The sequence below is a fragment of the Hibiscus syriacus genome, unplaced genomic scaffold (genome assembly GCF_006381635.1).
Source record: "Hibiscus syriacus cultivar Baekdansim isolate YM2019G1 unplaced genomic scaffold, ASM638163v2 tig00113301_pilon, whole genome shotgun sequence".
NCBI classification, from domain to species: Eukaryota; Viridiplantae; Streptophyta; class Magnoliopsida; order Malvales; family Malvaceae; genus Hibiscus; species Hibiscus syriacus.
The window spans coordinates 160,793-188,200 of record NW_024063453.1 but is presented as its reverse complement, the minus strand read 5'-3'; the positions used below and the strand labels follow the sequence as shown (position 1 = coordinate 188,200).

At 33.6% G+C, this 27,408-nt stretch overlaps 2 protein-coding genes and 1 pseudogene across 2 annotated transcripts; 1 reads left to right on the top strand and 2 right to left on the bottom strand.

Moving 5' to 3' along the window:
* LOC120186138 lies at nucleotides 1-2,992 on the top strand. The gene is made up of 5 exons (XM_039190159.1): nucleotides 1-291; nucleotides 697-758; nucleotides 1,360-1,450; nucleotides 2,026-2,122; nucleotides 2,208-2,992. Exons 1-5 carry the CDS (start codon nucleotides 152-154, stop codon nucleotides 2,886-2,888), a joined length of 1,071 nt encoding a protein of 356 aa, XP_039046090.1. The 5' UTR covers nucleotides 1-151; the 3' UTR covers nucleotides 2,889-2,992.
* Nucleotides 2,993-3,623: 631 nt separating this feature from the next.
* On the bottom strand, nucleotides 3,624-5,415 carry LOC120186146 (annotated as a pseudogene).
* A 4,894-nt stretch (nucleotides 5,416-10,309) lies between these two features.
* On the bottom strand, nucleotides 10,310-12,093 carry LOC120186142 (ribonuclease 1-like). The gene is made up of 3 exons (XM_039190162.1): nucleotides 11,818-12,093; nucleotides 10,794-10,998; nucleotides 10,310-10,700 (listed from the first exon to the last, which is right to left on the bottom strand). The coding sequence occupies exons 1-3, from the start codon at nucleotides 12,085-12,087 to the stop codon at nucleotides 10,405-10,407; spliced, it is 771 nt and encodes a 256-aa protein (XP_039046093.1). The 5' UTR covers nucleotides 12,088-12,093; the 3' UTR covers nucleotides 10,310-10,404.
* Between the last annotated feature and the right edge of the window lie 15,315 nt (nucleotides 12,094-27,408).

The window sequence follows — 27,408 nt, the reverse complement described above, 5'->3', positions numbered from 1 at the left end:
TTCAAACACGCTCCTAAATCCCCCCAAATCCAATCACCTCTCCTCTGAAAAATAATAATAGTACTAGAAAACAACGGAGAGTGCGTAATTCAGGCACCCAGCTCTTCAAAAAAGAAGACGAGGAGTGAAAACGATAATCACGTGCTTTATAATGTCAGCCTCATCGCCATCGGCGACGACGACGGCCACACCTCATCCTCCGCCGTTTCAGCGCATGGATACGCTGCCTAAGACACAACGTGGGCTTAATAAGCCTAAATGTATTCAATGCGGAAATGTTGCCCGTTCCAGGTTAAAAGATCTCCCTTTATTTAAAATTTATTTTCATATGTAATTAAGTGATTCTTTTTTGTTTTAATTTCCATTTTTGTGTGGCAATTTAGAAGAAATGATTTACTTGTCCAATGACACTACAAGATACGTTAAGTTACTTTGAATTTTAGACTCCGGATTTATTTAATTTGGTTGTTAATTTTTGTTCTGTTTTTTGTTTGTTCAAAAGTTGCAGGAAAATTTATGCTATAAACTGTGGTAAAATTTGTAAACTTAAGTTTAGATATTTGATTAGTTTAATCCATTGAGGAGTTTTAGAAGCTTCATTTCTGGTGTTTGATTGCAATTCTTTCTTTTAATGGTTTCTTGAGCTTGACAAGTTTTCCTATCAAATCATTCGTGTTACTTCGATTTCTTATGCAGGTGCCCATATCGTTCCTGCAAGAGTTGTTGCTCAAAAGCACAAAATCCATGTCATATTCATGGTATGTCTGGGAAACTTGGAAGATGAGTTTATTTTGGTTATTGTCAAATGTTAGTTGTTTTGGTTATCAGATTATGCCTAATTTTGTGGTTACTTGTGAAGGTGAAGTGGGAGTTTTAATGTCAGCGGATGATATGAAGTAAATTTCATGTTGGAAACTGCTATACTTTGTGTATTTTCTTGAAATACATTACAAAGACCTGCGTATTCTTTGTGGTCATCTAGTTGATTGCCTTTCTTTAGGGGATGTACCGATTCTTGAGGGCCAACTTTCAGCATTGTTAGTTGCTTATTTCACAGGATGATATGTTTTAATTTTGCTGGAATGGTCATTTATTCTATTGAAAGGCTTTACAATATGCTGAGCTTAGGTTTAAGTTTAAAAGCATGCTCTGTTAAGGTGATCACCTACGGGTTATCAGACTCAGCCCATTATTTAGAGGAAAATGGGATATCTTTTATGTAGGAATTGCCACCGAAGGAGTTTAGTAGCTTTGCTTTGGACAGAAATGCAGAATTTGTTCTTAATACACAAGCGTATATATTGTTAACGAATGAAGCATTGAAGACATAAATAACTCGATTCCTGATTTACATTGTAGTTTTAAAGTCAAGCTCAGCCTTTCCAGAGAAGCCACCAACTTCAAGCACTCCTTCGTCAGAGCAGAAGTCAACACAGGCATCTTCTCAAGTGTAAGTTGCAAAGATTAACTCTTCGATATATGCATTTCCTTTCTTTTTTGAAATTTTGACACAAAAAGCAGAAGAGTGTATATCTGCCTGAACAACTTATGTTTCTATGTGAAACTGTCATTGTAAGCTGATATAGTTCACAAAATTTGTTATTGCATGCATGTAACATTCCTTGTAGGAAAACATAGCTGTATCACGTTGGTCAATATGGGCCTCGCTGGAAATGTACATCTATTCTCATGTTTAGTATATTTCTATTCTACGATCCCTGATACTGTTTCAAGAATTTTAACTAGCATAGGTTCTGAAAACCAGCAGACGGTTATTTAATGCCTTGGCCCTAGAATTCGTTTTGTTTCCTATCCACTCAAACTCCAATGTGAACTTTGTTTTCCTAAAATCTTCAGGCCCCCCTATAATTTTGTTTTTTTCATTTTTCTGAATTGTTGACTTTATTATATTGGTTATCTACATCAGCTGTTCAACCCTATATTTCTAGGCTTTAAATTGATTTTTGAGTTTGTCATTTAAATTTTGACTTGTGGATGATTCCCCCCCTGTTGCATGTTGTTCAGGACACCCTTAAGGGCTCCCTCATTTAGGCAACTTTCCAATGCTTTTGCACAATTTGACAATCTGCAGGTCCGAACAAAGAAACACCTGACACGAAAGGTGCAGCTTAGTTAATAGTAAACAGATACTCTTGTTCAAGTTTGTTATATTACTGTATAGGTCTTGAACTGGTATGCTGTTTCAGGATGCTATAGCCTTAAACGAATGGAGATATTCCAAGCTGAAGGAATTCAAGGATGGAAATATCGAAATTGAAAACGATGCTTTCAACCGGTACATGCAGAATATTAGTTTACTCGAGGAAGTCTTTTCTATAAAATCTATGGATGAAGGGTCCAATGAGGATGGAGGGTCTAAGCCTAGGCCCACTTCAAAGGAAGACAAGACTTCAGTGATGAGTTCAGGTCTGAAGCTGACCCTAAAATCTGACCCGGTGAGAACCAATAATGCCAGAAAGAGGATAAAACAAATTGTTGATCAGGGAATAGAAAAGCTTCAGAGAACTGAAGCAAATGATGGTGCTAATGTTCCAGACGACCAAAATAAACTGGACAGTAGGTTGAAAAAGGTTAAAAGCTTGTGGGTTGAGAGAGCTTCAGTTGTAAGTGATGTCGTCGACAAGTTGAACAAAGCTCGAAATGAAGAGGATCTAAAATATTGTTTGGAGATGAAAGCACATCTTTATAATCAAAGCTCGATGTCTTCCGAGACGGAAACGAAAGGTCCCGAAACATTTAACGAAGAGTGTACAGAGACTCCCAGACAATTAGCACATCATCTGCTCACTCGAATCGAAATTGATCAAGAAACTGTCAACAAAATCGATGCACATTTTAGCACCGTTGAGCTAATTGAAGATTTATAACTGTTAGCACAACAATAATGAGACGGATGAGTCCTAGGTTACAACTTGTTGGGCTATGATCAATGGTGCTGGTTTGAACCTCCCTCCCTCTTTCTTTGTTTTAGTAACTTTGCTTAATTTTTTTTTTGTTTAATCTTTTTTGGTGCTTAGTTGCTATGTGTTGGACAAAATCCAAACACATATATTTTAGAAAAAATGAAGCGTAGTAGCATGTTGGAAAAGCTAGTGTTGCTTGTATTGCTGTTACTTGATTAATAGCATGAAATTTATATTGAAGCGAAGTAACGAAGGGTAAATATTCAATCGAATCGGGTAAATACAATTTGTGTTATTTGAATTGATAAGTCTTATTTTATAACTCAAATTTTATTTATTTTTTTTCGTATCGAGTCAAGTTTATAAAATTCAAGTTAAATCGAGTTGTTTGAATTTTCGTTTAAATTTAATTATAAATATTTATAATGTTTTGATACTAATTTAATATAATTTAAATAATTTTTTATAATATATATATTGAATGATTCTTCTTGAACTTCAAAACCATATCAATAGTTAAGAAAAATTTTGAGTTATTTAAATCCTATTTTATAACTCAATCCGAATTTAAATTTTTTTTGAGTTGAGTTTATAAAAATAAGAGTAGATTCAAGCTTTTTAGCATTGAGTCAAGTTAAAAATTTTGATATTTTCGAGTCAAATCGAGTTTTACTAACACGTAATAATAGCATAATGGAATTATGTGCGAATAATATTTTCATATATATTCAGAATTTTTCTTAACCAATTGATAATACACATTCGTATTTTGCATATGCATTACTCGAACCGAATCTTCCAAGAGAAGAGAAGAGCACGGCATACCTTTCGGGCAATGAGGCCATTCAATGGGTTATGATTCCAGCCATATTCATATGGAATTTGGATGTATGCAGCATCAGAAACAAAAGGAATGTCAGCATACATACCAGCAAGAGCACACCTAATGCACTCCACAACCGTAAACAGGTAGGCGAATGCCACAGCCGTCCAAAAGTGCATACCAATCTTACCCCAATATATAGCTAGCGGCATCCAGCGGCTCACAGTCCCAATCACTTGCAAGGCAATTTCCAATAGCATTCCCATCACCACATGAAATCTGAAAAAGTGAGGCCATTCCTTTCTCCTCACGATTCCCAGATATGCAACGAAGAAATACACCATTAGAGACCAGCTCGGCAACCTTCCGAGGGCTTCAAGGAACGGGTAGGTCAAAAACTCGAAGTCTTCCAAGAAGGGGTGTAAATTATATGCTGTCTCTGCATACATCCATGTTTCATGGAGAGGCAATAAATAAGGGAGGCATGCAAAACTCCTCCACCATTTAGGCTTCTTTGTCATAGGGGGATATCGAAAACCAGATAGCACATCCTTCGATGCTCGAGGCACCGAAGTAGAGTTCCTAAGACTAGGAAACAAGGGTACCGTATGAGATAAGCCACCAAAAGTCCCATTTAATAGAGGGGTTGAAGCAGTGGAAAGGTGCAAGGGAGGCAAACCTGAAATTCAAAGATCATAAATTAGACAAATAACAAACAATTCAGGCAATTCTGAAGAAAACTAGAACGAGCAAATACAAATATTATGAGGATTTTAGGAAAACATAGTTTGATTTCATCATAAGCATAATTCAGAGCATTCCACTTACTGTAAGTACGCCCGATGATGCATTTCAAAAGGCGATTCAGAAGCATACTAGAATGAGTACATAGATATATGCAGAGTTCTTGGGAAAACATAGTTTAGTTTTGTCATAAGCGTAATTCAGAGCATTCCGCTTACTGTAAGTATGCCCGATAATGCATTGTGAAAGGCGATTTTGAATGAGTACATACATATATGCAGAGCCTTTAGGGAAACGTAGTTAGTTCTTGTCATAGGCACAACTTAGAACATTCTGCTTCCAGTAAGTATGCCTGATGATGCATTTTGAAAGGAGAAAAAGGGTTTTCGTGTACCTTTAACTTGCCAGGACTTCGTATGCCGATCATGCTTCCAAGAATTCTGGTTGCATAATAATGAAATGTTGTAGGCAAACGAGGAATTGACGCAAAAATCGAACTACATGGAAAGGGATTAGATAACGTAGAACTCAAGGAATCACCCCGAGGGTGCACGCATCCACGCAGACTCAACGCCAACTACATTTAAGAACAATTTAGGAAAATTGATTAAGTTAAGCAAAGTGAAAAACAAAATGGCAAATCATTTCAGAAATGAAGGAATTACTCTGTTTCTCTCATTAAAAAAAAAGTCCCCATCATATATATACATTTCAATCTGCAAGGGATATATATATATATACATAGCTGAAGAAACACCAAAACCAGAATACGGGAAAAGAGCTCTCAGACTCAGAGGTGAGTGACGAATACAAGTATGCTTAATATTTTTCGAAGATTTTTCATATATTTGGAGGATCGTACCTCGTATCCAAATAAGTATAAGGCATCAATACCTTAGAGAAACTAAAAGGTCTGTGTAACATAGTTCAAAATATAAGCTAGGAATTGCGGTTAGGCAATACTTCCAAGTCCCAAGTAGCATCAACAACAAAATATTCCAACACTGTTACCTCCAAACCATAAAACTCATCGAGTTCAAGGTAATAGCCAAAAACACATTACTATGGATGTGAATGAACAATGTGTTTGATAAATGTTTGTGAATCGTTCGTTCATGTTCGTTTATTAAGCAAATATTTATGTTCATTTTAATAAACGAACGAATAAACATAGAAGTGTTTGCAAGAACGGAGCCATGATCCCAACTCATGATCCCAACTCGAGAGGGGAAAAGTACAAGTTCTCTAAAAGTAGGGGGCAATTCATGATTATCCCATGAATATTTAAATTTTATATATAAAATAAATGTAAAAAAAAAGTTGTCGGGTCGGGCTGGGGTGGGCCACAGCCCCTCCCATCATTCCTAGTTTTGCTATTAGAATTTCGAAGAACTTTTATAATCTTAAAAAAAATTTTGGTTACACATCTTAAAACTTTACACATCCAAATTTTAATTATTCATAAACAGCATCTTTGTTTCATCCAAACTGCACAGCAATTTCTCGCTTTCTTCGCTTCTGAATTAACTGGTTGACAATAAAACATACTAATATTTTGTTTTACCTGATGATTTTTCCGGCAGCAAGTCCCACGTTTAGGTCCGCCGTGCGACGGCGGCTACTCCTCCAAGGGATTGTCTGGCGATTGAAACGCAGTCGTTCGGTGGGATCAAAGGAGACGTGAAAAGGGAGGGAATGAGTTGGAGAATTTGAGCTCTGATGGTTTTGCCCTTTTTAAAAAAATAAATTGGAACAATGTAGAGGAAAATGACGTTACCTTTGAGGATTTATTACAATTGTGTACTCAATGTTACCCTTAATTATATATGATTCCCATATTTTAAAAATATTACAATTTCATCCCCAATCTCATTCTCCCCATTGAGTGTCTCCGATTCCGTTCCTCCTGAATGAAATACATCAGAGCCTTCTAAATAAGTTTAAGAATAGTGAGAATCAAAGAATCGGGAACAAACCTGATGTAACTTTGGATTATTGTTAAACTACATCGGACATCACTCTACTTTCGATATTACATTGTTCATACAATTAAATTTTCAATTACTTTGTTAATATAATGAAATTTTATTTTCGTTTCAATTATATTATTAGATTGTTAATTCAATAATAACGTTTTGATATGGATGACATATCAAAATTACGCTATTTTAATATATAATATAATATCATTTTGATATGACATCTACATCAATAACCATCATCTATAACATCATATTTTTATCGAATTAATACTCTAACAATATCAGTAAAACAAAAACGAGAGTTCAATATTTTAATTGAAATAATTAGAAGTGGCAGCAATGATTAACGAAGAAGCTTCACGAAGAATGAGCATACGTGTTGGCATAATTATGAAGATTTTTGAAGGCTTAATGATAAAGAGAAGTTTGTCAGCTAGAACAATAGGTGATCGGAGAGCAAAAACAAATAAACAGTAGCTCTTATCAAATGTTTAAATAATTCGATATAAATACTTCTTTTAGCACGTTAGTACACATTTGCCTAGTTTTGAAAATTTCCTCTAAGTTTTAAAACTTTGTGTATAAGTTTGGAAATTTTTTCAAAAGTTCTAAATTTAGCATTGGCAGTAAGTTTGTTGGTCTTGAAATTTCCCCTCAAAATTTCGAAACTCTCGGTTAAACCTAAATCGTTTTGACATGAATTGACATCGATCCAAATTGAAATTAACTCAATATGTATCCGAACTAAATTTGATGTCAAATCTACCATAAAATAACCCGAACTGATTTGATTCAGACCCGACTTGATCCGAGTCGAACCATCAAATTAATCTGACACGACCTATATTCAATTTTACTTATCCTGACAGGATCCAACTAAAACTTAAACAATTATCTAATTCCACATCCTTAATCCTAATCAATTTCTTATGGTTGTAGTTGGGCATCGCGTGTGTTTTTGATTGCCCATGTTCGGTGCTCTATGGTCTTGTTATTTTCAACAATCTTGCTTTGGCTGGGGTGAGGTCTGTCTTAGCTATCGCGATTGTGATCCGTTACGCGTCTATTGTATAGACATTTTTATGATGTATTGTTTTCTCTCCATTTTAAATTAAAATTTTTGTTAACTAAGCACATATTTTTAACATGTTTTGTATGGGCGTAACAAAATAACATACGCAACTCCCTTTCAAAACAATATATACGATTAATTTTTCCCAAAATATTATTAGAAATTTTTTTTTGCCCAGTGCTTCTCCGGTCAAATGAAATAGTTTGACCTACCCGGTACCTCCACCAACTAAGTGGGATAGATGGTTAATAGGTAAATGGTGATTAGCTCACTGGTAGTCATTAGCTCTTCTCACCCTCCAATCCCAAAATGTCAAATGTATTAGTGAATAAAATTTATTCTAAAAAATTAAAGTTTTTATTTGATTTGATATTAAAAATGTCTACTCAAAATTTTATAACTAAAATTTAAGTTATAAAATAAGATTTAAATAATTTAATTTTTTTTTAATAATTATCAGATTAATTTAAATTCGAGTAGAACGTTCAATTATATATCATATATGTATATCACATATAATATATATATATATATATTATGATTATAAAAATTATTTAAATTAAAATAATTAATACCAAAATAGTATAATTATTTATAATTAAATTTAAACAAAAATTCAAATAATTCTAGACAAATTAAAAACTTCCAAATAATATTTGATTTATAACATAAAATTTAATAATTCGGTTAACTAAAATCTTAAATACTCACCCTAATCACATGTGACGGGTAGGATAAAGTATATAAAAAGGTTCTCTATCCTGACACAATTATACCCCATTCTCTTATTCCCCTCGCTCTGTCTTTCTCTTTTTTCTCTAAAGGCCGTTTGTATAAGAATTTAATATATCAAAATTAAAATATTAGGATCAGCGGTGGATCCGGACAGTGACGACCGGGATTAAATATCGGTAGGGGTTAAAATATTGAATTTTTTTAAAAATGATTTATTAGGTATTTAAATTCAAAATTAAAAAGAAAATGTCTAATTTGTATAATATTTAAACTTACAATGACCTAAATTCTTATTAGACCAAAAAATTTGAAAACATGGGCATATCATCATTTAGTTCGACCCTTACTTGATTAAATATTTAATAAATTTATGTATTTTTTTAATTGAACACTTATTTTTACATGAACCAAAATACTATTAGACTAAAATTTATCGAATATATAAAATTTTTACAAGGACTGGGGCCCCTTTGGATCCCAACATAGCTCCGTTCCTAGATCTATAAATATTTTTAAGAGTGGACACACATATGTTAACAACATAAAATGTTTAAATGGAATGAATATAAATAAAATTTTAGGGTGGGTACCATCAGTAAAATAAGTAACTCATTGAAGAAAAATCGGATTTTCTTCAAATTATCTTGAGAATGTTTAAACCAAATTGCGAATTTTCTTCAAATTATCTTGGTCTTGTCTTGTTAAGTGATTGAGAGTGGCAGTTATATAAATGTATAGATTAATTTCATCGCAAGTGTCTGGTGTTCAAGTTATGATACAAATTAGGTACACAACACGTGCCAAAAAAAGTATCAAAACGAAAGTAGGTATAACAGTTTTTGAGACAAAACTAATAGCTTTTAATAAAAGTATTTAGTACTGATTTCATAACATGTGACTTTATCGATTGAGGGAAACATTTCCGTTTTTTATTTGACTTGTATGTATTTGTGACTCCTAATGAACATTAATTTTTTTAATTAATTAGTAATATTGATGAATTAATTCAAATAGAATTTTATATAAATTTATTACGAGAGTGACTCTGAAATTATTGTTAATCATATTAATGATCAAAAGATTTATTGACCTGTCAGAATTTGATTGATTAAAAAAATTTAAAAATTAAAAACCCTAAAACATTTGAAATTATAAATATTTTCAAGAAAACTAACAATGTTAGTTTCATTAATTTTAGGGTAAACTATCGAAATGGTCACTTTTGTTTCATAAGTGTTTGCTTTTGGTCACGGAGGTGTTAAAAGGTAAAATTTTGATCACTTAAGTTGTCGTTATATAACACTCTGGTCACCGTGGTGTTAAATATTGTTAGTTTGATGATGTGGTAAACCAAGTAAAAGGGGTTAACTTTTAATTCAACCCTGGACTTAGATAAAATATTAATTTTATCCTTACACTTTAGAAAAATACAAAATTAATCCTTACACGTTTGCCTGGCATCGAAAGTTTGCTTAAGTTTTAAAACTTTTTGTGGAAGTTTCAAATTTTTTTCAAAAGTTTTAAATTGACCATTGGCAGTAAGTCTGTCGCTTTTGAAATTTTCCCTCAAATTTCGAAACTCTCGGTTGAAACTTTGTAAATTTGTCATGATCCCTTTTGATGTAAATCAATGTTTTAGTGGTTTGAGTGTCATGAATATTAGAAGTACAAACGTTCAATGATAAATGATTAAAAGTTATCTTTAAATTACAAATACTCACTTATACTTACCTTAAATGAATAGAAAAAACGTCTTAAGGTTGGTTTGTTCGTCACGTATGTAAATGGGTCCTTGATCGTAAGATATATGTTAAATTTGAGTAACATATTGTTCATTTATAACTGAATCCCATGATATTAAATTTCGATACGTCAATGACACACCCTCATCCATGGGTAAGTTTTATTATTAAAGATGAACCACTGCAAGCAGTGGGATACGGCAGTGAAAGTGACACTGAAAACAGATCCACAAAAGACAGTGAAACTAAGAACACAGAAACAAACACAACAACTAGAAAGGACACATCACAGCAAATCATCAGGGCATACTGCATAAGCAAGACTAAACACAATCGAGAATACGACCGCAACCGCATTTTAAATATCTAACCGTAACTAAATTTATAATTCTGAATGTGGCTCGTCCGATACCATCCGCGGAGTTGAAGAGGGAGGAGGAGCAGGAGCACGAGGGAGCTGAATTCCGTTCTGATCACATGGGTATTTTGTATCAGATAACTTGGGGCAGTCTTGAAGGTCAACAGGTTCTTTTCCTTCTACTCTTTTATAACAGAAACGGATCTCCCAAAGTTGAATCTTTTTGTTGCATGCAATTTGAGGATTTACTCCATATTTTCCCTTCAATTTTTGCTGTACATCGGCTAACGTATAAGATTGTCCAACTTCAATTCCCACATCTAGTTAGGGGCCAAAACCAAACCTCTAATCATTAATCTTACTTAAATGGCTTATTCAAAAAACAGGATGAAATGTGAGCATAAATCAATCACCTTGTCTTAAGTTTTTGAATTTTCGGTCGTCGAAGAGAACGGTAACACATTTGAAATAAGCAAGAGGATCGTTTTGGAGATCGGAACAGATCCCATGCCCGTTCCATTCAATCGACCACAATGTCGGATCACCGCCCGCTTCATCCAAAAGGTTTGGCCAATCTTGCTTTAAGTTCGTGTAGAACGATTTCCTCTTCAAAATATTCTACGAGTTCAATAATAACAAAGAAAAAGTTAATGCATGGTAATAGAAATTAGACACCTAATAACATATATAGAAAAATTGAATTGTAAGAACAAATAAAACTAAATAAATATACTTGTAAATTGTTTGTATATTACATTTAATATACTGTTTAATAAACACATTAAATTTTAAATAGAAAACATCAAATTTTTTTATTAACACCCAACTACTCACTCAAAACAAGCATGATCATCTTTTAAAAGGGTACATGTTAGATTGTAACATTCATCATATTGTAAAAAAAAAAGAATAATTAAGTGAAAAGTAAAAGAATAATTTAAAAATGTTCATCAACTTCACTGTTAATTTTTTAATGGTGGATAATAAAAAAAAAAGAAATAAAACGTAACGTTAAATATGCTTTTGAAAAAAAAATTAGATTACGAAAACAAAAAAATAATAATAGATGAGTGACTAAATAAATAATTTATCATCTTTTAATTATATGTAAATTTATAATTTTGGACCCAGACAAGAGGGCCCTAAGAGTGCCCCTTTTGTCTATGCTCAGAGATGGCTTGCATGCGATCATAGATTAATGATAGATATGATATTTTCATTATTTTCATGTATAAATTTCTATATTTCAACTTTTTAAACTTTCTCAAAGCCTTTGTTTTAACTTGTATTAAAATTTTCAGGTGTTTTAAACAGTTAAAAAGTTATACATAAAAACAAAGTTTTAGTCGAATCATGGACATATTGAAGTTTCTATTACACTCAAGAATTCAACAAGGAAGAATCGTACTTAATTAATCCAAAGTAAAATTTACTCACGTCAAGTCTTGTTGCCGTAAAAAAGTTTTCGTTGCACTCGTCATCGCCGGGATGCACCGGGCTGGCATCTTTACGTTGGGGCCATAGACCATGGACGGTAAAGCTTTCGGGGATGTCATGAATACACGTCTGTCCCGCAGGCAGCGAATTACAAACAGAAGGCGGCCAATGGAGAACGAGTGCGTAGAAAGTAAAAGGTTGGGCACAAAGTACAGTGCTTGTGGAGGCTAAGAGAGCTGCACCTACCAATAATATTTGCCTCATTTGCATTTTCCACTCAATACGCTTTGTTTTAGGGTTTTGCATTAGATAAGGTGGGGTTTTATAGGAACTTGAAATTTGTCTCGTAATGTAATCCTACCTACCTACCGAGGAGCTAAAGTCAAATACGTTGATTTTAACAAATATGTTTATTTTGTTTCACGAGATGAAAAGGACAATTCGAATACCAAATTATTAATATGCACATGCTTATATTGTACCAAGCATAAATTCGGTACTAACAACTTGTAATAAAACTATTAGTTTATCTCCAAATCTAACTACCAACACGAGGCTAAAGATAATTAAAAAAAAAAGTTTGCAGTTTTGTTTAAGTACGTCAAAGTTGGTTGTAACTAGACCCCAAACCTTAAATTAAAAAATAACATGAATTTAACATGTTTGAATTCACATTCTTCTATATATTGTTATAATAAAACATAGAACAAAACTTAAAAATCCCAATCTTATTATGAAATTGATTCCTCTAAATAATTTTTTAAATGAAATGTATTTGACAAGAATTGTATGTTGCCAAAAGTATGGGTGTATAAAATTATCATATCTGAATGATCCGATTCAATCTTTTTCCTGGATAATTCAAATCGAATATTTGATAAAAAAATCAGATAATCAGATTGGATACGGATAAAAAAATTCTTAATTTCAGAATATTCGAAAAATAATTGTGCCTTTAACCCTAGGCGCCTGCAATCTGCATTCAACATTCTCCAAGATGAGTTGAGGCGTGGTTCTCCAAATGTTTTAAAACCCTCTCATACACGTCCTAAATACGAGTTAAAGATGTCACGATATTCATTTCTGACATTCTTTACACAAAAATTTATAAAATTTTATTCCATTTTAAAATTTCAAATATAACAATTAAAATCAATTTTATTAATCGCATCAAATAATAAAATAATATTTTATCATCTAAATTAAGTTTGATTTTAGGCAGCAACTAGACAGTTCAATGTTGTTTCACAACATTAATAAAACTGTTTAAACATTACCTCGTTTTAAAAATCACTCATCTAACTTTTAAAACATAATATGGAATATAATTTACTATTACAAACCATTTTAACTAATCTATCAGAGCAACCAAACATATATATTATAAAAATTAGTTGACCCTATTCCCATATGTAATGGGGTAAGGGGGAGGTAGGATAGTAGGCTGCCCCCAACGCCAGGTTGAGAGCAGTTTCTGTGGGAGACCTCCGCAGTCAGAATTATGAATTGCCCACCATGAGACTCGATCCCACGACCATAAGGTTAAGAGCCTTACATGCCATTAAAAAGCCAAAATTCATTCATACCATTGGATATAACTAATACTAATCAAAATAAATCAGTTCTAATTTACTATTACAAACCATTTTAACTAATCTATCAGAGCAACCAAACAAATATATTATACATGCCATTAAAAAGTCAAAATAGCATCAGAGATGTCTTGCTGATATTGTAGGTAGGTACGATTTCCAAAAGATGCCCGGGAGGCTCCTCACTTCACGTCCTTTTCCTTATCTGAACCTACGCATGAAAATCATCACACACTAAGTAAAACTTAGTGAGGCAGTATAAAAAATGAAGGTGAGATAGAATAAAAACTATAACAACATTTCAAAACAATAAAATTTAATTCAAATAAAACAATTGAATTTGCAAACCGACTTATTTAAGCCATCGTTCCACATCAGGAACTTGAAAAATCATCATCTCATGATTTCATAAAAGTCATGATAATCAATATCAATCACAATAATCAATCCATATTCTTTCCATTCAAACACATTTTAGTACTCTCACATTTCATTTTCTTAGCCCAATGTATATTTAAGAGAATGCAAAGTACGCAAGTCAGATGAGTGTACGCAATAGGAATTCCATGTGCTATCATATATAAATAGAAATATGCACTCCAAGTGCCTTATATCATATGCACCCACGGTGCCACATATAAGGTACACTAATATACAATATCAGCATCAATAAACAGAAATCACTCCACTTCATGGCATGCCAATTGTATATACGACTCTCAATGCAACATACAATAGGCTTTCTAATAAATCATATCCATTTATAAATCAATCATTTCCAATTAGTATTATTTTCAACACATTATTATTAGAATCAATACTTGGATAGTTCATACCCCAAAACAATTCACAAACCATTTTTGTAAACACTATGGAAATTCTCCATAATTTAAATTAAATATATTCTTTAAAAATCAGTTGAGGTTGACTTATCGCAAGTCTTCCTCGGTCAGTATAATTAAATAAATCATCTGCATTCACCTTTGCCTTAATATCGAATTTTTTATGCGATATTGTTTTACTCACGTGCTTTGTCCTTCGCTTTCAAATCGTTAGGATCACAATATTTGTTATAGTTTGTATGACATCATATAAATAACACAATATTCAACATATATGTTAGTATTATACTAACATAATCTAATTGCAATAATAAAATTTCTACAAATTATAAATCGATAATTAATTGATATAAATCAAATCACTAATTCATAACAACTTCAATCCTTCCAAAATAATTCTTCGACTCCATAATTATTTTCATTACCAATCCTTCCACTTTCATAAGCTTTACATTTAAGTCACCATTTATGAATTCGTTCTAGAATTCACATCAACTTTTCCAATAACTCAAAATGGTATTCCATCATTTTTACTTATTTCAAATCAAACAATAAAATTTCCAGCATTGTAGTAACATACTCAAATTGTAACACCCTAATCCAATTAGACCTGAAGATCCATGGATTACAATGTTACACGGGACTACCAAAATAATTACTCAAAATTTTTTATTAAAAGACTGTTTATAATCATTAAAAATAATCCATCCATAGAAATAAAATAAAACGTGTTAACATGGGTTTACAAATAATGGGGAGATCCCAAAATATATCTTAAAATATTACAATACTAAATACAAATCAAAGTTACGACTGAATAGTACAGAAGGGTCCATAAATAGTACATACCTTCTAAAGATAACTCAAGACGTACTCTGATGCTCTTTGGAAACCTGGTCTGCTGCACTTGAATGTCTAGTGACGATAACTCTCCACGATCTGCCCCTAAGAACCTACACATGAAAACATATTCCGAACTGTGAGCTTACGAGCTCATCACCTCACTAATAATTATACTATACTATATGCATTCATTAAAAGAGTTGACTAGTGGCACATGTATGAAACATGCAAATACATAATATATTAAAAACCTAATTTACTAAACTGGGATAGATATCATGGTGTAGTGGAGGGATTTTGTCATCTCAGAGCTCACACCCATCTAGCCTACCGGGTGAAAATCCAAAATTCTATCATTGAAAACTTAGACCCACCGACCACTTCGTCGAGTCTTAGGGCATCTGGTGCCCAGTCTGCTGCTGAAATGTCATAGCACTGAGTTGAATATCCACTGACTGTCGTACTCTACTAAAGAGAAACTCGGGTGTCTTGGCTATTTACCGAGTGTCAAACAAGGCTAGTTTCATGTAACATAATTGTTATAGTTTTTACTTTTATGATATTAATTATTGTTATTGTTTGAAGTCTTATTTGCTGTTATTCAAGAGTATTTGGAGCACCTCGAGTCTGATCACTTAACGTCTAGATTATTTATCAAAATATGCATGTGGGTACTGATGTTGACCCTTTAGTATCGATACCAAACCCTTAGTATCGATACCCATATGTTGGTATTGATACCCCCTTATCTGACGTGGTTGTTGAGTTAAGGCATTATCGATACCCTAGGATGAGTATTGATACTATGGTGTTGGGGTATCAATACTTGACTGATTATTGATACCAAATTTCGGTTTGATATTTGAGAAAAATCCCCAATATCGATACCCCTATGTGGAGTATCGATACTCCTGCCTAGTATTGATACTCAAAGAATGAGTATTGATATTAACCCTTTAAAAATATCTGATTTTTTTCAACTGAAGAACATTATTGATATTGTTCTTACTATATCGATACCATCGCTACTAGGGGCTTTTTTGGTACGAAAATCCTATATTTCCATACCCAAATGCCTCATTGAGGTCCCCAACTGATGTTTAAGTGTTTTATTTGATTTTAAGGGTTATAGAGAGTCTATAAACAAGCTAAAAACACTCAAATGATGCAATCTACCATGTCATGCTTCAAACTTATGGAATATATCAAAACTCATCTAAATGAGTTACATGTGGTATAGAGGAGTTAGAAATGAGTTATCTAATGATTCTAAATTTTAAGGGTGCCCAAAGGTCAACCCAAGGTGAGATTCTACTTTCCCTTTGCTTGAGAGTTTTCCCTAAGTTTTTTCACTAGACATAATCAAACAACAAATTACTAGCTGAGTTTAGGCGTTATGAAGGGTTTAGGAACACTTTCTAAGGCTAGAAATCACTGAAAAACTGATTAAACTCAAGAGTTTTCTTAAACCCCCATAAAACCAACTTATGACAACCATGGACAAAACTTGATACCCTGGTCTTAAAATAAAGTTCTGGATGTGCTAAGTTTGATTCTTACCTTTAGTTTACTGAATGAAGGTTACAAATTGTAAATATTTGACCTTTGATAAAACTTGGTAGAGGAGGAAGTGAATAGAGAAGAAGAGAAGAAGAGAATAAGAGACAAGGTTTGTGGAGGAAAAGAGAAACATTTCTTTAGATATACTTAGGAAAAAATGAAAAAATAATATGTCTTATTTCTTGAATGAGTACAAGACTTCCTTTTATACAAAGGGAAATTACAAAAAAAAAAAAAAAGAAACTAATTAGAGCCAATATTTGACAGCTTCTACTTTCCTACTTTGTCTTGATTTACAGCTTTTACTTTCTATATTTATATAGAAAACATATCCTAGAATATCTCATGGATTATGACTAAATCAAGGCTTTCAATGACCGAATTTCCAACACTCTCCCTCAAGCTGGTTTAAAGATATCTTCCATAGCCATCTTGCTAGTCAGCTTACCAAATTGCTACTTGTGTAGTCCATTCGTTAGTATATCAACTAATTGTTCATCAGTTGGAAGATATGTCATGCATATTATTCCCGCATTGACTTTCTCCTTGATGAAATGTTTATCCACTTCTATATGTTTTGTGCGATCATGAAGAACTGGATTATGAGTGATAGCAATAGCAACTTTTTTGTCACAATAGACCTTCATTGGAGTCGAGTAAGAAAACTTCAATTCTTCAAGAATCCTTTTTATCCACATCGCCTCGTAGATTCCATGGGCAACGACTCTGAATTTTGCTTCAGCACTACTTCTAGCTACCACATTTTGTTTTTTACTCCGCCATGTAACTAGGATTCCTCTAACAAAGGAACAGTAGCCTGTCGTTGATCTTCTGTCTGTAACACTTCCTACCCAATTTGCGTCTGTGTAGACTTCAACTTGAAGATGTCCATGTTTCTTGAATAGTAAGCCTCTTCATGGAGTTCCTTTCAAATATCTTAAGATCCTATAGACGGCCTCAAAATGCTCTGCCCCTGGTGAGTGCATGAATTGACTTACCATGCTAACTGCAAAAGTAATATCAGGCCGTGTATGAGACAAGTAAATCAACTTCCCTACAAGTCTCTAATATTATTCCATGTCCTTTACTTCTTCAACCTTAGCAACTTGTAACTTCAAGTTTGTCTTAACCGGAGTTTCAACCATCTTACAACCAAGTAGACTTATTTCTCCAAGTAGATCAAGAACATATTTTCTCTGATTGACAAATATGCCTTCTTTAGATCTTGCAAATTCCATCCCAAGGAAATACTTAAGAGCTCACAGGTCCTTAATTTGGAACTCCTTTGCTAGTCTTTTCTTTAGAATATCTAATTCTATTTCATCATCACCAGTGAGAATAATATCTTCAACATAAACAATCAAAATTGCAACTTTACCATCTTTTGAATGTTTATAAAATAATGTGTTATCAGCTTGACTCTGCAAGAAGCCATAACTGATAACTATCTTTCCAAAGCGGTCAAACCAAGCTCTTGGTAATTGGTTGAGTCCATATATTGACTTATGTAATCTGTATACTTTGTTACTGCCAAGTTTCTTCTCAAATCTCGGTGGTAGGCTCATTTACACCTCCTCTTCCAGATCACCATTGAGGCCAATCAGAGTTCACTGCAAGAGATAACAACACTCTAATATAATTTATTTTAGAAATAGGAGTAAAAGTCTATTGGTAGTCAATCCCATATGTCTGAGTAAAGCCTTTAGCTACCAATCTCGCCTTGTATCTCTCAACCCTTCCATTAGCTTTATTTTTTATTATAAACACCCATTTACACCTGACTATTTTCTTACCTTTGGGTAGATCAATAATATCTCATGTACCACTTCTCCTTAGAGCATTCATCTCCTCCATGACTGCTAATTTCCAATTCGGATCATCCAATGCTTCCTGAATATTCCTTGGAACAAACTAATATGAAATCCTAGATGTGAAAGCTTTATGGTTTTTTATAGTCTGTGATAGGAAAGATATTTTGCAATGGGATGTTGAGTGCAATTTCGAACACCTTTTCTAAGTGCTATAGGGACATCAAGATCAGGAATACTAGGCGAATTATTGGACAAAGTGGAGGAAATCAAAGGTGTTGTAGGGATAGGATTACCTGAAGTTTCGACACCAGAACTCAGATCTTCAGATTGGTTTCATGCAGGGTTGATATTTGAGTCTTTATTTCTCAGATGAAATCTCTTCCTGGTATAAACCTGTAGCTCAGAATTCAAATCACGTTGATTAGTTTATAGTACTTCTTCCCCTGAATAAGAATATCCTTAACTAGGCACCAAAGAACCTGGTTCTCCTAAGCAATCATTATTAGAAACACTTGAATTTGGATTTTCAAAGCGACCACTCTCAGAAATGCGTGGTTTTTGTGTAGGATAAATGACATTGGGTAGTGGTATAGAAATGTCCCAAAAATTATCTTCTACATCACTTGTCTCCCCTTGAAGAGAATTTTTTATGAAATAAGGTTTTATTTCCAAAAACGACACATCCATACTCACATGAATTTTTTTTGTTTGAGGATCAAAATACTTATACCCCTTTTTATTTGAAGTGTACCCAAAAAATACATTTAATAACACGTTGGTCAAGTTTTGAACGAAATTGGCATGGAACATGAATGTAGACAGTACATCCAAAAACTTTGACAAGTAAATCAGAAAACAACCTTGTTCCAGGAAAAAATGATTTTAGGCAATCAAGTGGTGTTTTGTATGTTAACACCTTAGTAGGCATCCTATTTATCAAGTAAGCGGCTGTTAAAACTGCTTCACCCCATAAGTATTTGGGAATATGTATGTAAAACATTATGGCACGTGCTACTTCAAGTAAATGTTTATTTTTTCATCCTGCAATGCCATTTTGTTGAGGCGTATCACGACATGTAGAGTGATGAAAAATCCCTTTCTCTTTCAAAAAAATCATCTAAGTGCTAATTAAAATATGTTGTTCCATTGTCAGAATGTAAAATACTAATCTTGGTTTGAAATTGGTTTTCAATCAGAGTGTAAATGTTTTTGAATAAACCTTTCACGTCAGACTTTTTATTCATTAGATAAATCCAACATAAACGTGTGTGGTCATCAATAAAAGTAACAAACCACCTTTTACTAGAAATAGTAATAACTTTAGAAGGGCCCCAAACATCACTATGAATTAGATAAAAAGGTTTGGAGGCCTGGTAATCTTTTGGTAAATAGGGGAACGACGATTTTTTTAAAAAAAATACAATTTTCACAATGAAAAGAAGAACAATCAATCCCTTTAAATAATTCTGGAAATAAGTGTTTCAAATAAAGAAAACTAGGATGTCCTAGTCTATAGTGCCACAACATTATTTTTTCTCGAACAGAAATTGAACTAATACTATTAAAGCTCTGAACTTTTTTATTACTGATAGATACTTCATCAAAGTAATAAATACCTTCAATCATCATAGCACGTCCAATCATCATCCCCGAGTTTCAGTCCTGGAATTCACAATGTGATTCAAAGAAGGTAATGCAACAATTAGAATCTCTAGATAGTTTACTGACATACAAAAGATTGCAGGCTAATTTAGGGACATAAATAACATTATTGAGATTATTTTTCTCTGTTAGTTTAATGAGTCCTTTTCCCGCAATAGGTGAAAACTACCATCGACAATTCTAATTTTTTCATTTCCAGGGCAAGGTGAATATGTATTAAATAAATGAGAAAAACTAGTCATGTGATATGAGGCTCCAGAATCTATTATCCACAGAGAGGAATTTGGACAAGAAAGGGCTTTAGGATTACTACCTGTTTGTGCCAAAGAAACACTAGGAATACCGGATGAGGAATTAGATTTTATCAGCTTCAAGAGTTGATCAATCTGCTCTTTGCTAAAGGGACCTGAGTCAGCTTCACTTGCAGTAGGAATTCCACAATTCTTCTCTCCTTGCTTGCTGCTTTTCCAGTTAGCAGGTTTACCATGAATTTTCCAATATGTATCACGTGTATGGCAGGGTTTGTTACAAAAATTACACCAGACCCGTGGTTTATCATCAGACCTGCGCTGGTAGTTTGCTGCCTTGTAGGCTGGAACATCACTCAATAAGGTAGAATTTTCAATTAACTCACCAATACTCCTCTTTTTAATAATGACATTCCTTTGGCTTTATTCTCTTCTAACTTCGGCAAATACTTCGCCAATGGATGGAAGAGGAGGTTTGTCAATAATCTTTTCTCGTACTTCATCAAACTCAACATTGAGGCCATCAAGAAACTTGTAAATACAGATGTCTTCTACATTTTTCTTATGGTGATTACAGTCGTCAATACTTTTCCATTCGTATGTGTTGAAGAGATCAAGATCCTGCTACAACCTTTTAAAAAAATGGAAATATGTGGTGACAGAATTATCTCCTTGACGAATCTCCTCCAATTTTAAAGTTAACTCAAAAACCTGAGATTGGTTGCCCAGGTCAGAATACATCTAACTAACATTATCCCACAATTATTTTGCAGTAGGATAACACATGTAATTGGAGCTTATGTCCTCCTCAATGGAATTAACCAGCCATGTCATAACCATGGAGTTTTCAGTATCCCATGTGGTGTACAGCGGATCATCAACATCAGGAGCCTTCTTGTCACCAGTGATGTAACTAATTTTCCCTTGCCCAGAAATATACATCCTGACTGATTGTGATTATCAGAGGAAGTTGTCACCCTTTAAGTGGATGATGGTGATTTGGACAGAATGAGAGTTGGAGTGGTACTGCGGGGTTTCAGACATTTTTTCGGAGTGGCTGCAGTAGGGGTTGAGGTGATTTTCGATGTGACTTCAGACATGGCTACGGTGATTTTGGAGCTGATGTGTTTTAGGGTTAAGACACGATTATAGGTCTGATACCAATTTAGGAAAAAATGAAGAAATAATATGTGTCTTATTTCTTGAATGAGTACAAGGCTTCCTTTTATACAGAGGGAAATTACAAAAAAAAAAACTAATTAGAGCCAATATTTGACAGCTTCTGCTTTCCTACTTTGTCTTGATTTACAGCTTTTACTTTCTATATTTACATAGAAAACATATTCTAGAATATCTCACGGATTATGACTAAATCAAGGCTTTCAATTGTCGAATTTCCAACAGATATGATATTGCCCATCTTAATGGTTTCTAGTCTTTTGAAAATAAATTAGTGTATTTACTTCCTTGGTCCCTCAACTTCTGATTATGAACCGAAATTACCTCTTTTTATTCTTTATTAAGCTAAACTAAACCTAAAACCAAATTAACTTGGGTCAAAGCTTCTTGTGAACTAGGGAATTAAATCAAGGTCTATCTCAGTTTAGATCGAAACTTCTAACCTGAGATCCAAGGTGTTACAACTCTTTCCTCCTAATTAAAAAATTTGTTCTCGAAATTTACATGAATAGTAGAGGTGAGGATACTAAAGCTGCATGTCCTCCCTGATTTCCCAAGTCACATTCTCGATGCCATGGTTCCTCCATAGCTGATCGCATGTAAATGTTTGTGTTATGGCACGTAAATCTGTGCAAGTATACATAATCGATGCAAGTAATATAATAGTGAGTGAGTTATCGTCTCCACAGGGATTGGTGGGAATTTTCAATATTTGCTATATCTAAAACTAAGTGTCACTAATTAGTCCTAAGATTCTTGTTTTAAAAAAAGCAAGCAATAACAAATGATATGAACATATGAAAAAGTATTGTTGATGTGAGAAAAACTATAAAGTGAAGTGAATAGAAAAGTTTGGTCGAGGCAATAAAAATATGTAAAGGTAAACTAATAGAAGTTGTAAAGGAAAATAAAATGTTGATTTTAATATATTATGAAAAACCTCACACAATCAGACTTCTAACGGAGCACTTGGGTTGGATTTGCTATGGCGAGAAATTATTTTATATCTTGGATGATTTAGTATGCTATGCCTATGCTGTCTGACAAGATTTACTAGAGTATTCCCAGAACTTTTTCTATGACAATATTACTCAATGTGAACTACATCCCTTGGTTTGTCAAACTATTGTTGTGGTAATACTCCTCATCATAAACAGTAGCTTTTAGCCTATCTTACTCAAGCATTCACCATTTTTAATCGAATGAAATAGTTTATGGTGTGGTAAATATAATCCCAAAAATTAATCTTTAAGTATAAGTCCTTAAATGATGTAAAAATAAAGAAAAAAATGAAGAAAAACTCCCAAAACATAACTCTATTGTGACATTCAGACCACCACCATGACTACTCCAGCGACCAACCTCTCTCTAAGACCTAACTGTTGCTCCGGCGAAGCCTGACTATGGAGGGCACCAAGAATGGTCGAGTGGGAACGGTATGAAAAGTGAACTGCTGCAGTAGCTTACTTCAAGCCTCATTTTTAGGGTATATTATCCTCTCTAAAAAAATCCCCTTTATGAAGAGATATAATGTGATATTTATAGTGGGAATTTCTAGGGTTTATTTCACTTGAAAATTCCCTAAATACCCTTAGTTTTATACCCTTTGTGTGAATAAAACGACAGCTGGCAATGGTCCCAAATTCATTTATGAGGGTATCAGTGCACGTGAAGTAAATTGGACAGCTAGCCAAGTGACATCTGGCCAAGTGACATCTGGCCAAGTGACATCATTAGTTTCGTCTTGCGTTGCGTCAGACTTGAAAGATAAAACTCGCATTGGCAAGAAAATTTATTCCCCACTGTCGTCTTCTTATGTTCCACATGCCTTATCAAATTAATTTGTCTCGGCAAATGAATTCTTCCTTGGTCATTTCATGCATCATCACAACCAACAAATAACCTTTCTCCTCAACAACATTAGATTATTCAAATAAACTTTGCCTTGACAAAACTTATCCACTACATGAAAATATGTCCTAAATGTAACTAAATGCAGCTAAAATGCTAAATCAATGGCTTTTAAACACTCAATAACTTAGTAAAAAGATACAAAACATAATCTTTTTACGGAGTTATCACATCCCAAACTTAAGCTATTGCTTGTCCTTAAGCAATGGATAAGAAGTAGTAGAAAATAATGTGTCACGACAAATTATAAATTATGAAAATCAGGTGGTTTAAAATTTCGGCCCTCAACAATAAGTTTGGCTTCAACATGCTAGACTAAGTAATAAGTCAAGTACCCTTCCCTAGGTCAGGACTCTTTGACAGTGTGTGTGCGTAATTGTATTTAGTCTATGCTTAACGAAATTAGAAAACTCCTAAGTTCTTCTAGTTTGCCAAGGCATCAAATTATTCATTAAGCACAATTTCACTCATGTTTATTCATCATATAACTTCAAATATTTTTTTCTTTTTTTTTTTCACTGCTTCAAGGAGAGCCAGCTCATCACACGTACCATCCCACACTCTAGGTGAAAGGGAGCATACCTTCCACCCCCGAGCTAGTCAGGTAGAGTCATCCTGTGACTGCTTTTATTCACTCATATGCTGAGGCAACCATTTATTTAAAGGAGTTTCCAGGTCATGATATCGCACAGAGAAGTATCCATCTACAGTTATGCCAAAGCATTTATTTGTAATTCAAAACAATTCAAAACATTAAGGATTTCAATTAATTGTTTCAATTATTTAATGCCACGACGTGCAAAAAGTTTTTTCCTAAAAATTTTCTAAGTACCTTAAGAAAAGAAAACATACAATCGTGTTAACAAGATCATAAATAGATAAGTACTAAAGTCGGTTCTGTAACATCCTCCATACCGGGTTAGTGATTTAATTGTGAGATTTAAAAATTCAGTGACCAAATTGTATAAATTAAAAAGTTCAAAGAATTGATTGAAATGTTTTGTGTAGGATCAATTAGCAAAGAAGGGGGAACTAAAGGGGTAAATAAGTCTTTTAACAAGGGAAATGATTAAATCTTAGTTGATGATATTTTTATACCCACGTGGAAGCTAGTGGGGAAGACCAAAGTTTCCAGATTTCTCTTCTTCTTCATTCTTCTTCTCCACCGTGAAACCAAGCTAAAGGTGAGTTTTATTGTTGATCAAATTCTTGATGAATTTAAGGTTGCTTATTAATCATTAGATGATAACTAAACTTAAGGAAAACTTAGGTTATCTTAAAATCAAAAGATGATGGAGTTAAAAAGGATTAAAGAAAGGAGGTGAATAAGTGAAATCTTAACATAAAGGTATTAATTAGATTTTAAGACTAAATTTGACTTGTCATTAATGGAATTAAAGGATATGAAGTGTCAGAATTAGATTTAGAACATGTTGAAATTTGAGTGAGATTCTCAAATTCTATATGAAGGATTGAATTTTTAAGTTTTAGAGGTATTGAATGGATAATAATTAGTTTAAGTAAGTGTATGCAAGTTAGGGATATAAAAGGAGGTGAATTATGTAGTGTTGAGAGGATTATGAAGAGATTTTCGTGCTTAAAATAATATTTCTGGGTTTTGTGCATCGATACACATTCAATGTGTACCGATGTACTCTCAAATAAATGAACATCGAATGCCATTAGTGCATCCATGCACCCCATTTAGAAGAAAACATTGAATGTAATTTGTGTATCGATGCAAAGGTAGTGCATCGATGCACACATTAAGGAGTACATCGATACACTGTAGAGTGCAAAGATACATACCTTTATTAAGAGATGAAAATAGCTTTTCTTTTAGCCTAAGAAATGATAGTTTAGAATATATTAATTAGTAAACTGATAAGTATCAATGAATTACTATGTAGATACAGAGCCTAAACAAGTTCCAGAACAATTACCAAGTAAAATCGATCGAGGAAAAAGCAAGGAAGTATAGGTGAGTGCATATGCATAACATGATTATAGTGGTATATTCAGTTCTAGACTTGTGAGAAGTTTAGATTCAATACATTGATGCATGATTCATTTCATATTGTGAAATTGTGAAGCATGATATGAATTCATACTATGCGCAATATGAAACATATTTTAAATGAATATGTATGCAAAGTTATATGATCCATGTGATGAAGGTAAGGAAATTATATGTCTAAGCGATATACTATGTAAATTAGGAAAAACCCATGTTATGTAGATGAGAACTATAAGTATAATTGGCATGCCAAGAGTAGAGGGTCTACGCGGTCATTCAGGATATATATGTATTCCTTGGAACATGTGTGATGTCTTTAAGACACATACTTGATCCTTAGTATATATATATATGATTCTTAAGGAATGTTCTATGTGGTCCTTAGGGACATCTTATATGGCATTACGGTGCAATTCTAAGCGGCACTTCGGTGCAATTCTAAGCAGCACTTCGGTGCAATTCTACGCGGCACTTCGGTGCAATTCTACGAGCTGTGGTGACAACATAGTGCACAACCTCACAGTACTCACATACCTTAGGTTCTCAGTATGGTATCATGGGTCAATAAACTTATTAATACGAATTCATGAATGTTAATGTAATATGCTTATAGGTAAGGAACATGGTGATATAAACTGCATTGATTAAGTATACGATCTCATCTCATTTAATCTTATTATGGCATTTTCATTACATTTCCTTGTTATTATTATTATATTGCCTCACTAAGTCGATGAATTAGAGTGTGAGTGTTTCATACGTAGGATCCGAGGAAGTAGACGAGGCAAGTTAACCAGCTGGACAACATTACTCCTGACCCTATCAGATCAGAAGTAACTTAATCAGTAGGTCATGTTGTTATATAAATGAATGTTGGTATGTAATCAAAGGGTTAAGTTGTATAAGCTCTGAGTATTTTGATAAACTTGTATTAACATATGTATATTATCGTATTTTTAATAATATAAGTCCAAAGGTTTTATCCTTTTTTTAGGAATATTGTTTTTAATAGTCAATGTGACATCCTGGACTCGTATCCAGGTCGGGTATGGGTTGAGGGTGTTACATTTAATGGTATCAGAGCTATGGTTTAGCCGATTCTATGCATAAACCAGAGTCTATAGAGTCTTTAAATGAAATACAAGCCAACAAATAGTGAGAACTTCTGATATGGTATAGTATGAGTATGTTATTTTACTAATAGAACCATTTGTTTATTATTATTAGATGTCCGAACATAATAGCTCCCGAAGTGAAGCGGGAGAAGATAGGCCTGCTGAAAGCAGTAATTCACCTGCCCTGGCCAGGCAAGGTGAAGGACATACATCTCAAGGAGTGCCTGTACAAGATCAAGACACTTTCTTCATGATGTTGGACGCTATTCTGATGCGTCTTCAACCTCCTGCCCCATCAACTCAAAGAATGAATGTAGCAAAAGAGTTGAGAAGTTTGGGAGCTCCCGAATTTAAGGGAGAAGTCGATGAAGGTCCAGTGGCGGAAGATCTCTGGTTAAATGATTTGAAAATCATGTTGGATGGTCTCCACTGCTCTGAAGTGGAGAAGTTAGATGGAGCTATCTCTTTACTGAGGGGTCAGGCGGGGATATGGTGGATGAATGTCACCATGAGGATGTCAAGTGACCAGTTGAGTTGGTATTTGTTCTTAGAAGAATTGAAAAACAAGTATATTGGAGATTAATTCATTCGAAAAATGAAGCAGGAGTTTATGAACTTGAAACATACGAACCGCTCTATATATGAGTATGAATGCGATTTCAACAAGCTGAGTCGGTTTGCATCTGAGCTTGTGCCTACTAAAAAAGATGCTTGTGAATGGTTTGTGGAGGGCTTACGCCCTAGATTGAAAGAGATGATGATAGTATTGAATTTGTTCTTATTCCAATAGGTGATTAATCGTGCCAAAGCT

What these genes read in the sequence shown, in the direction of transcription:
- LOC120186142 (XM_039190162.1), bottom strand. Translation starts at nt 12,087, where the DNA reads ATGCAAATGAGGCAAATATTATTGGTAGGTGCAGCTCTCTTAGCCTCC. An exon ending in TTACGGCAACAAGACTTGAC is followed by an intron (nt 10,999 to 11,817) that starts GTGAGTAAATTT and finishes TTGAACTCGTAG; the next exon opens with AATATTTTGAAGAGGAAATC. An exon ending in ATTCAAAAACTTAAGACAAG is followed by an intron (nt 10,701 to 10,793) that starts GTGATTGATTTA and finishes GCCCCTAACTAG; the next exon opens with ATGTGGGAATTGAAGTTGGA.
- LOC120186138 (XM_039190159.1), top strand. Translation starts at nt 152, where the DNA reads ATGTCAGCCTCATCGCCATCGGCGACGACGACGGCCACACCTCATCCT. An exon ending in AAATCCATGTCATATTCATG is followed by an intron (nt 759 to 1,359) that starts GTATGTCTGGGA and finishes TTTACATTGTAG; the next exon opens with TTTTAAAGTCAAGCTCAGCC. An exon ending in AGAAACACCTGACACGAAAG is followed by an intron (nt 2,123 to 2,207) that starts GTGCAGCTTAGT and finishes ATGCTGTTTCAG; the next exon opens with GATGCTATAGCCTTAAACGA.